Here is an 11,269-nt window from a genome sequence, read left to right as displayed (position 1 = left end):
TTGTTTCCTCCGGCTATGAGCCAGGTGATGTCTGCTGTACGTGACTCACCCTTTTGTTGAAAAAAATACTATTGTAATTAGATCATACAGTCAAAGGAATTTTCCCTTGTGGAAGAATGAAGGACGACTTCTTTTTCCTGTACCAGTTAGATGGTCTTTTACACCTGACATTTGTAGGTCACCAAACTTTTACTTCAATCTAATTCATCCCTGCAATTTCACAGTATACAGTCAGTTGTAATATAAAAAGAACAGAAGTACAGGAAAGGGACTGGGGATGGCTTTTTTCATCCTAAAAATTAGTTTCCATATGAATGACGTTGCACAAATTCGACCAACAAGTCCACCTTATAGTTACGTTTTATCTTGAGATCGGGTTGGGAATTCAAGGAATTTCATGCAAAACAGTTTTACCAACGAATATAAGCTTAAATTGTATGTTTTAAAATCTAACAGACACATTAAAAGCACCCTTAGTCAATCTACCCAAAGGTAAAAAAAATATTACCAATAAACAAACACCTTATTTTAACATGGTTAACAAGTTCCAGATTTCAGAGATTTCAGAGTTTGCACAAGGAAGAATTATGCATGACTTAGAGTCGCCAGCATGTCCCTTATCTCACTTTAAGACATACAGGTTGCACTATAAGTTTCACAAATGAACACTGAAAGAGTTTACAGACTGAGAGAGACGGAGGTGTGACTTATTTAAATGTGATGAGAGCGTGTGTGTGTGGGTGGGTGTGTGTGTGTGTAGGAAACAGGTTAGCAGGGATATTTAAGAGTAGGTGCGGGTGTCTGAGTTGTGCTGTCTGAGATGACAATGATGACAAAGATGATCCACATACTCAGTGTAGCATTTTCCGTCGCTCTTCTAATGAGAGGTAAGCTCTTTTTTGGAGAAATTAATTTATTACACGCTTAAAAATAAAGGTTCTTATTTGGCATGAATGGTTCCATGGAACCTTTCAAATGCAGAAAAGGTTCTTTATAGTTGAAAAAGGTTCTTTGGATTTTTAAAATGTTCTTCAAAATGGTTCTTTTAGGAACTGTTCACTAAAAGGTTCTATGGGGAACTAAAAATGGTTCTTCTATGGCATCACTGCAAAAACACCTTTTGGAACCTTTACTTTTAAGAGTGTAGGATACTAAAGAACTATATACTCTACCAGTTGAACATTTGAAGTAATTTTGAAATAATTGTAAAAAGAGTGATTTTGTCAAATATTATAATGCTGTTTTTTATTGCAATGCATTTTAAATTGTAATATATTTTAAACTACATTTTCAGCATCATAACTCCAGGTTTCAGTGTCACATGATCCTTCAGAAATCATTCTAATATGCTGATTTCTGCTCAGTTGTTACTGATCATTAATAATGGTTCTTCTTCTTTTTATTATTATTATTGTTCAAAGCAGTTTTTGCTGCAGGATATTTTTGTGGAAATTGTGATACATATTTTCAGGACTTTTCAGTGTATAGAAAGTGTAAAGGAATAGCATTTATTGGACATATACATTTTGTATAACATAATAAATGTGTCTCATTAAACATGCACACTTGCATTTACTTTATTATTATTATTTTTTACATCTTACACCAAATTTGTGAATGGTAGTGTTTCCACAAAAATATTAAGCAGCACAATTGTTTTGAATATTAATAATAATAAAAAGTAGAAGAAGAAATATATGGAGCAGCAAATCAGCAGATTAGAATGATTTCTGAAGGATCATGTTAAACTGAAGACTGGAGTAATGATGCTGAAAATTCAGCTTTGTATCACAGGAATATATTACATTTTAAACCATATTGAAATAGAAAACAATTATTTTTAAATGTTCACAATATTACTGTTTTTACTGTATCAAACAAATGCAGCCTTGCTGAAAAAAAATGTTCCAAACTTTTGGCTAGCATAACTAAACTATATATATATATATATATATATATATATATAGCTAGCATATTCAGTGTTTTTTCCCTCTGAAGTTATAGTTAACTGAACTTGTTTTTTTTTCTAGGATGTGATGCACAACTGGATGGTAACTAGTTTTTCACCACATATTTTAAAATAACCAAATCTTGCTAATGTTGCTATGACCAGTTGTTTTTCTAAATGTGTTTACTTTACTATTCTTATTGTCAGTGTGTGGCAAAGCACCTCTCAACAAAAGGATAGTTGGAGGAGTGGATGCACCACTTGGTGCATGGCCATGGCAGGCCAGCCTTCACAGGAGCAGTGGCCATTTTTGTGGTGGATCACTCATCAATAGCCAATGGGTTCTTACTGCAGCTCACTGCTTTGACAAGTAACTATCATAGACCAGCCCTTGCAATTAAAAAACAAAAATACTTGTTGTTCAATGGATGTGGCGAATGCTTAACACTTGTTCTCCCACCATATTCTAGTACTTCACCTAGTGGCCTAACTGTGTTCCTGGGCCGACAAACACAGCAAGGAACAAATGTAAACGAAGTGTCCATGACTGTCAATAAAATCGTAAAACATCCAAGCTACAGTAGCTCCACTGAAAACAACGACATCACTCTTCTGCGTCTGTCTTCACCAGTGAATTTTACTGACTATATCAGGCCAGTCTGTCTGGCTTCATCAACCAGTACATTCTTTAACCGCACTACGAGCTGGGTCACCGGATGGGGAGACATTAAGACAGACAGTACGTTTTTCATTTTACTAAGCTTGATCATATACATCATACTGTATTATTGCAGTACTGATGTGGATTTGATCATTTATTGTCATTTACAGCCAACCTGCCTGCACCATATACTCTACAGGAAGTGCAAGTGCCTGTTGTTGGAAACAGGCAGTGTAAGTGTCTTTATGGAGTCTCAACAATCACAGACAACATGATATGTGCTGGACTACTTGAAGGAGGGAAAGACTCCTGTCAGGTAGCAATTCCCTTATATCTATTTTGGTTTTACATCCATAGTTTTAATGTGTTGTAAACCATTAATCAGTGTGAAAATAGCAATAATAAAGAATGGGCGTCTCTTAAACTTTTAATTCAACCTAATAAAAATTGAATGTCGATTTCAGTGATTCCTTCTTGCTACATATTATACCTGTAAACTAGAACTGGAATAGATGTGTAGAATATTTTGCATGGCATGTCATTGACCTGTCCTTCATCCTACAGGGTGATTCTGGCGGTCCTTTGGTCAGCAAACAGGGCTCAGTCTGGGTCCAATCTGGCATTGTGAGCTTCGGCAGAGATTGCGCTTTAGCTAACTATCCTGGTGTGTATTCCCGAGTGTCTCAGTACCAGAACTGGATCAATGAGCAGATCACCAGCAACCAGCCAGGCTTTGTTACGTTCACCTCCAGTGGTACAGACGGTGACCTGGCAATTAGCTGTAATGGTGTGCCTGCCATTCCCACAACCACTGTCACCACTACAACTGCAAAAACTACAACAACTACAACAACTACAACCGTCGCACGTAAGATTCTTTCAAGTCAAATAAGATTCCCAATAAACCATACATACAGATTGTCTATTTGGCAACATATCTCTAAGACTTTTGTGCATTTAAATGTGTACTTGATTTCAAAGGTAAATGGTGATTTATATCACCGGAGAAGTAAATTCCTAGTGTCATTGACATTCAAGATGAAATAAGCGCCTGCCACATTATGAACATGATGTCATACAACATGATCATGTCTTTCTTTCTTCAGTCAAAAAGAAATTAAGGTTTTTGAGGAAAACTTTCCAGGATTTTTCTTCATGAAGTGGACTTTAATAGGGATCAACAGGTTGAAGGTCCAAATTGTAGTTTCAGTGCAGCTTCAAAGGGCTCTACATGATCATCATGATCCATGATGGTCTTATCTAGCATTTTCTAAAAACAACAACGTTGTTTATACTTTTTAACCACATATGCATATATCTCACAGTCTCTGTGTCCACGTCTTCACAAATGATGTAATCACCTTTGTAAGGTCACGTGTGACGTAGGCAGAAATTCCGACCCTGTCGTGCAAAGAAAGTCAAACAACTTTTGCAAAATAGTAAAATGATTTTGAAGTTGGAGGACCACAGACCAAGAACTAACCATGCATGAACTTATCAACGTGATTACATGAAGTGCAAGATGAGCATTTGCAGTTAAAAAGTATATACATTTTTATTTATTTTTTATTTATTTTTTTAGCATAGAGCCCTTTAAAGCTGCATTGAAACTGAAACTTTTGACCTTCAACCCACTGGGCCCTATTGAAGTCCACTATATGGAGAAAAATACTAGAATGTTTTTCTCAAAAACCTTAATTTCTTTTTGATGAAAACAGAAAGACATGAACATCTTGGATGACGTAAATAATGAGGAAATTATCATTTTTATTCTGGAAGCTAAGCCTTTAATCAACTTCCTCTATGAATCATGAGGCATTTTATTGAGCTATTAATTCATCAAATTAAAAAGCAATTTGGCTTCTAAATGTTTTATTTTAGGAACTTATTAAGTCTGACGTCACCCTGGACCACAAAACCAGTAATAACTATTTGAAAATCTGGAAGGGTGCAAAAAAAAGCAATGCATATTACTTATCAAAAATTAAGCTTTCATATAATTAATGTAGGAAATTTACAAAGTATCTTCATAGAACATGATTATTACTTAATATCATAATGACTTTTGGTATAAAAGAAAAATCTCTCATTTTGACCCATACAATGTATTGTTGGCTATTGCTACAAATATACCCGCGCTACTTACGACTGTTTTTGTGGTCCAGGGTCACATATACACTCACTTTGTGCTGTAGTACTACTAAAAAGTGTTTGAAAATGTGTCAAAATAATTTTGACTCAGAAATTGCTAGCAAATGTCACAATTAATAACAAAGAAACAGCACTGAAACGTGAAAAGACCTTAGTTCACACTGCAAGTTTTTAAACGCGTATATTTAAGTTAAGCCGTTGAAATTGTATTCTCACTTTAAATGGAGTGGAGGCGTGGACTTGAAAAAAGTATTCGATATTCCTAGTTATACTACAGGGCCGTTGAATGCTTGAATCTGATTGGCTGACGAACGTTCTAGAGGTGTGCATTATATTCAGGGATACGCACGGCGAACGTAGTTCCAGGCAGCTTTAGACCGCAGTGCATGTCTATATCACTTCGCCATACGATTTCAGTTATTTCAAAGGTCCTTACAGCCCAAAACAGCAAAATAACTAAAACCCACAATGACACTGGCCAAACTAATAAATACAGTAAACATCAGTATAAAAACGACAGATTATTTCCATGTTTTTTTCCACAATATATTACGTTTTATTATGTACGGAAAGCACAAACTATTTATCTCGCCCTCTCTCACTCACCTCACAGACGCACACACATAACTTACAGTTTGCACTCGCGTTAGCATTCGCGCTAATGTTGTTAGCGCTGCTCTGACGATGAACAACTTAAAAACGACATGACAGCTCTCACACGCGAGGTAACAACGGCGTGGTCTTGAAGAAAGTGAACTTAAAGTTGAACTGTTAGTAGAGACGATGCTGCCAGTCACCTTTGAGAGACACAGACGTGAGAGAGGTAAAGTCATACACTTAGTTTCTCTCCCTCACTCTTTCCGTCTGTCTGCTTGTCTGTCGGTCTGTCTAAACTTCATTATTAACGGCATTATTTTGCTCTTAACAGCCCAAGCGTCGTTACTAGTTCTAAAATGACGTTTTGGAACTAGCAACGAAGCTGTTGAATGAGCTGCGTAAGAAATTAATCCTACTCACAATAGCGTTTTAAGGATAAAAACGGGACGAATGTCTTGAAATTTATCATTTGATCGATGTCTTGAGGTGTGGTAACTGTAGTATAAGCGGAATAATTGACTTCGGTCCGTAGAATTCTACGAAAATAATGCACACCCGAGGTGTAACGGCCACTCCGCTTCGCGTCGTGACCGCATCACCACCTCGGGTGTGCATTATTTTCTAAGAATTCTACGGCCCGTCGTCAATTATTCCTTACTTATTTCCTACATACATGGAGCTATTTTTGTTCTCAAGCTCATTATCTGTTACCTAAACATTAATGACTTACAGTAAAGCAGAAACAGAACTTGAAAATCCTGCTTATTTGAACAATGGCCAGAAAGCCAGTTCTGTGACATACCTTCCAAAGCATTAGGCTGCTTTCTATGCAAATGAACCGTGACTGAGTAGCCTGAGCATACCAAATGCAGTCATTTTTATTTTTTATTGCTTTTTAAGACTAACTTGCTCTAAAAGCTCTTATATGTATTAAGCATTCAACTGTAACAAAAGTAATTAAACTGTTTCAGTCTTTCCACATCAACTTTTTACATTTAATTCAATGTTGTTTCATTCTCTTTCTCTCTGTTACTGTAGCTGTAGTGTGTGGAAGTGCCAAACTAAACACTCGTGTTGGAGGAAACAGCTCCTTCGTATCTTCGGGTATATGGCCATGGATGGCCAGCCTTCAGTTTAACGGCAGTCACGTTTGTGGAGGAACATTGATTTCTGAACGCTTTGTCATGAGCTCTGCCAGCTGCTTTACCAGGTACAGTAATACTACTTAAACACCAAAAACAAAAACATTTATTGAGAAATCAAAATGATTTAATTGGGTTCCTCTTTGTTTAGATCCACCAATGCCTCTGACTGGACTGTGATCCTGGGCCGTCTGAATCAGAACAGCTCCAACCCCAATGAGGTCTCTATAAAAGTGGCGAATCTCACAATCAGCAATGGTACAGGTAACAACGTTGCAGTCTTGCAGCTGGCTGTCGCACCAAACCTCACAAATTTCATTCAGCCCATATGTGTGGACATGGGAGAGAATACCTTCAGCGCAAACACTCAATGCTGGGCGGCAGGATGGGGCTCAGGAGCAGGAGGAGGTGCGGATGCTTTGAAGCACTTGCTAAAAATACATTTATTCGAATCTTTTTTGTTTACTTTTACACTTCATTTGAATCTGTTTTCCTCCTTTTACAGTGAATCAAACTCTTCAGGAATACCAGACCTCTGTTGTGAGCTGTGGAAACTCATCCGCAAACAACAGTATTTGCACAAGTTCCTTCAACTTACAGGAGGTAAGTTAACATTTTGCTTTATTTTTGAGCAAAAGTACTTACAGATAATAAAAGGAATGGTTAAATACCTGTTTTAATACCTGAGGCTTCTGGGAAGGAATATATATTTAGTATATTTAGAGTTTACAATGACCCGGTTTAACACACAGGGCTTAGACTAAACCAGGATTAGGCCTAAACATGCCTTAGAAAAAGCATTACAGATGTACATCTTGAGACCTTAAAAAAAGGGCATATTTTAAGATCACTCAGTGCAAGTATGTGATGTAATTCAACAACTGGGTTAGTCCATATTTGACCCAAAATTGGATTGAAACAACCATGCATTTTTTAGAGTGTAACATTAACTGAAATGAACAATACTTTTTGAACGAACATTTATCAAGCAAGGTTAATGTTATTTTTTACATATACTACTAATACGTTTGTATTCATTTACATTAGTTAATTCCTTTGTGAACAAATATGAATTAACAATGATCACAGAATATTTATGAATAACATTAATACATGCTGAAAATTGTTCATGATACCTACTAAATTAATTTGTAAGTGCTTTGAAATAATGTATACCAGCATGTTAATTTTTAGAAATTTTATGCTCACAATTGTTTTTATTGATGTATTTATTTATTTATTTAAAATACAGCAAAACAGTGATTTGGTGGAATATTTTGTACAATTAATATATCTGTTTTCTGTTAAAAAAATTTTAATGGCAAAGCTAAATTTTTTGCGTTATTACTCGAAACTTCAGTGTCACATGATCCTTCAGAAATCATTCTAATATGCTGATTTGATGATCAAGAAAAATGTTTAAAATATTAATATTTTTGTGGAAACCACAATACATTTTTAGGGATTCTTTGATAAATTAAAAGTTTTAAAAAATGCATTGAACAAACATGAACAAACAATGAACAACTGTATTTTCATTAACTAACATTAACAAAAATGAATAAATAGTGTAATAAATGTATTGTTCATTGTCTGTTCATGTTACTTAATACATTAACTAATGTTAACAAATGACACCTTATTGTAAAGTGTTACCCAAAAATCTTTACAAAAATCTTTTTATATATATATATTCCTTTAAAAAATATATTTCTGACCTCAAACTTTCAAACCGGTAGTTTATTGTTCTTGGCTAATTATAAGAACAAAAATATTTTCCATAGGCTACCTGAAACTAATTTAAAAAATGATTTGGGTCAGATTCTTTTGGCGCGCAGTGAAGAATTAGCGCTGAAAAGGCGTAGACAATTTTTTGCACTTTTACATATTACTGAATATACATTTGTAGGAATTTCCCTTTCAGAGGCAAAATTTATGGGAGGAGAGTATTAAAATGAATCAATGTTTGTGTTGGTAAATTTACTGGTATTTGTGCCATTATCTAACGCCTAAAAAAGCATGTCTTCAAGCAGGCGGTAATTTGCGCTCCTCTTGATGGATTGTGCTAGTCATTATGGAAATGATCTGGCTGGGTCTGTGTTTTTTAATGTGCACATTGTTCGTAAATCACATGCAGAATTTTCCCCTCCCATTTGTGTGATGACAAAATAACACCATTGTCTTAACACAACTCTCTGTCTCTCTCAGGGTGATCAAGGTGGTCCGCTGATGTGTAAGCTGGGTCAGTCATGGGTCCACGCTGCTGTTTTAACCATACCGAGTAGCAGCATACAGACTAGCGTTTCAAACAGCAGCAGCTCTAACACAAGCTCCAGCAACACCACTGTAGCATCCCGCGCTGCTCTCGCTCAAGACGTCCAGGTCTTCACTAAAACCTCCAGCTTTGCCACATTCCTGACAACTGTTGTGGATTCCTTCCCTGGAAGAGCCACAAACTCCACAAGTTCAACTACAGACGCAGCAGCAAACACCAACAACCAAACCCAAGCCACCACCAGTGGGTCACAAGCATCTTTTTCTTTCTGTTTTACCGTTTCAGTCCTCTTGCCCGCACTTACAGCTCTTACACTCTTTCATCAAGGCATCAACTGAGTCTTTTGAATAGAAGGGGACACTTGATGTTAACTATGAATGTGAATGTAAGCATAATACATGTCTTAAATGTGCTTAACTTGACAGATTACCTAATCATACAACAAACACAAAAAGCTTTTGTGGGGCACATGATTCATTCATTTATCTCAAATGTGAACTCTGTTGTTATCTTAGACCATGAAGCTGCTGTCTGTTGTTCTTATACTGTATAATTACACTGGTAGTAACAAGTGCATAGCTAATATTTGTAACCAGGCGGTTTACCTATATTTACATTGTAGCAGATGCAACATGTTGTCATGTAACTTGGCACTTTATGGAAACGTCCCAGATTGAGTGGTTCAGTCATACTGACTTTACTGTAGCTTAACTGACAAGTACCTCAAGCTGTACCCCATTTGGGACATTACTGTAAATTAAATAAATTAAAGAGTAAAATATATCTATGTTTGGACATTTTTTCAAAATGTGTTTCATAATATGAAACTATATTTTCTGATTTTTTTTTTTTTTTTTACCATATCTGTTTATCTTTTATCTCTCTTCTGTGATATTTTAATGAAAAGTTGTTGTCATGTGATTTCTTATGAATGAAGTAACTCTTTTCAACACACTGTGAAAAGTAAACATGTATATTTTGTAAAAATGATGATTAAAAGTACAAATTAATTTGAAATAAAACCATTTTTGTGCGTTTTTTTCCCCCAATTGTTTTGGGCAAGAACCCAGGAAGTGGTAAGAATGTGGCTTGGTTTCTGCATAGTCATTGCTGTAAACACAAGCATGTGCTGTCCACCAGATTATATCGCCTCATGACATGGAACAAAAAAAAAAAAAGTTTCCTGAAACTCTCACAAAACCACATTCCTTGAAAATCCTAAATGTCAAGTAAAACATTACACTTTAAGACTACTTTATCATAAGAGTTTTCACATAAAAACAATAACAAATGCAAAACAAAATCTTTATTTCTCCTTTTCTGTTATGAATAATCATAATGGTTAATTAAAGAGGCATGGTTATCTATTTTTAAAAAAGTTGGATTCAATATAAAACAAATATACAATTTAAAACATATGTAACATATCTAAAAACTGGTTACACTTTATTTAAGGTGTATTGTTACAGTGTAATTATACATTAATTAACTGCATGTACATACTATATATGTAGATACTTAAGATTAGGGTTCGTTTTAGGGTTACTTGCATGTAATTATGCATAATTAATTGTTATTATAATAGTAAGTACATGTAACGTGTACTGTAACAGGGACACCTTAAGATAAAGTGTTACTTTAAACTTATATACATTGCTAAAATACCGTGAGGCACATTTCAATACATTTTGTGTAATTACGTTCTACCAGTTTATCATAAAGTGACGTAAATTGATGTCATGTGACTATTGTAATGTAAGATGTACATTCCAAATGAAAGCGCTAATTACAAAGTCTGTTCTTTCCCTTACCAAGCAACACAATTCCACATTCTTTGAAATCGATCTGCTGTGAAAATGTGTTTGACAGCATCTATTTGTACAGACTGAGCAACCGGATGTTTTAACTGAAATAACATACCACCTTTCTTACGTCCAAGGTGCTCGAAACTGAATTGTATCTAATCTAAGATTTATCATTATCTTATTCTAGCCCAAAGAATGCTAATTGTTATAGTCTAATGTCTTGTTGTAATTAAAGTTTTATAAGATTATGTCTTAATGTGAGAAAATATACATTGTAGAACTTAAGTATATACTACAATACAGTGCCTTTCGAAAGTATTCATACCCCTTAATTTCACATTTTGTTGTTGCTGCCTTATGTTAAACTGTTTTAAATTATGTTTTTTCCCACACCAGTCTACACTCCATGCACCATAATGACAAAGCAACAAAAAATTGTCACAACTTCAGAAATTCATTAAAAATAAAACACTGAAATAAGTACATTGCATAATTATTCATACCCTTAACTCTTTACTTAGTTGAAGCACCTTTACAGCCTCAAGTCTTTTTGGGTATGAAACGACAAAATTTGCACAACAACATTTGGCAATTATCTGCCATTCTTCTCCTCACCTCTTAACCTCTCAAACTCTGTCAACTTGGATGGGGGCCGGCAGACATTTTCAGATTTCTCCAGAAATGTTTGAT

General features: G+C 35.3%; 1 protein-coding gene across 1 annotated transcript; it reads left to right on the top strand.

Moving 5' to 3' along the window:
• Window positions 1-739: 739 nt before the first annotated feature.
• Window positions 740-9,642, top strand: LOC141333952 (polyserase-2). The gene is made up of 10 exons (XM_073839108.1): window positions 740-887; window positions 2,031-2,051; window positions 2,156-2,318; window positions 2,419-2,687; window positions 2,780-2,925; window positions 3,174-3,477; window positions 6,396-6,567; window positions 6,651-6,907; window positions 7,005-7,102; window positions 8,708-9,642. The coding sequence occupies exons 1-10, from the start codon at window positions 821-823 to the stop codon at window positions 9,110-9,112; spliced, it is 1,902 nt and encodes a 633-aa protein (XP_073695209.1). The 5' UTR covers window positions 740-820; the 3' UTR covers window positions 9,113-9,642.
• Window positions 9,643-11,269: the final 1,627 nt, after the last annotated feature.

The sequence above is a fragment of the Garra rufa genome, chromosome 1 (assembly GCF_049309525.1).
Source record: "Garra rufa chromosome 1, GarRuf1.0, whole genome shotgun sequence".
Classification (NCBI taxonomy): domain Eukaryota; kingdom Metazoa; phylum Chordata; class Actinopteri; order Cypriniformes; family Cyprinidae; genus Garra; species Garra rufa.
Note: the sequence above shows the minus strand (reverse complement) of the source record. Positions and strands in the feature narration are given on the sequence as shown.

Bases quoted from the DNA above. Each gene is read 5' to 3' on its own strand.
- LOC141333952 (XM_073839108.1), top strand. From the start codon at position 821: ATGACAATGATGACAAAGATGATCCACATACTCAGTGTAGCATTTTCC. The intron at 6,568-6,650 runs GTACAGTAATAC...CTCTTTGTTTAG, and splicing joins TCTGCCAGCTGCTTTACCAG to ATCCACCAATGCCTCTGACT. The intron at 6,908-7,004 runs GTGCGGATGCTT...CTCCTTTTACAG, and splicing joins GGGCTCAGGAGCAGGAGGAG to TGAATCAAACTCTTCAGGAA.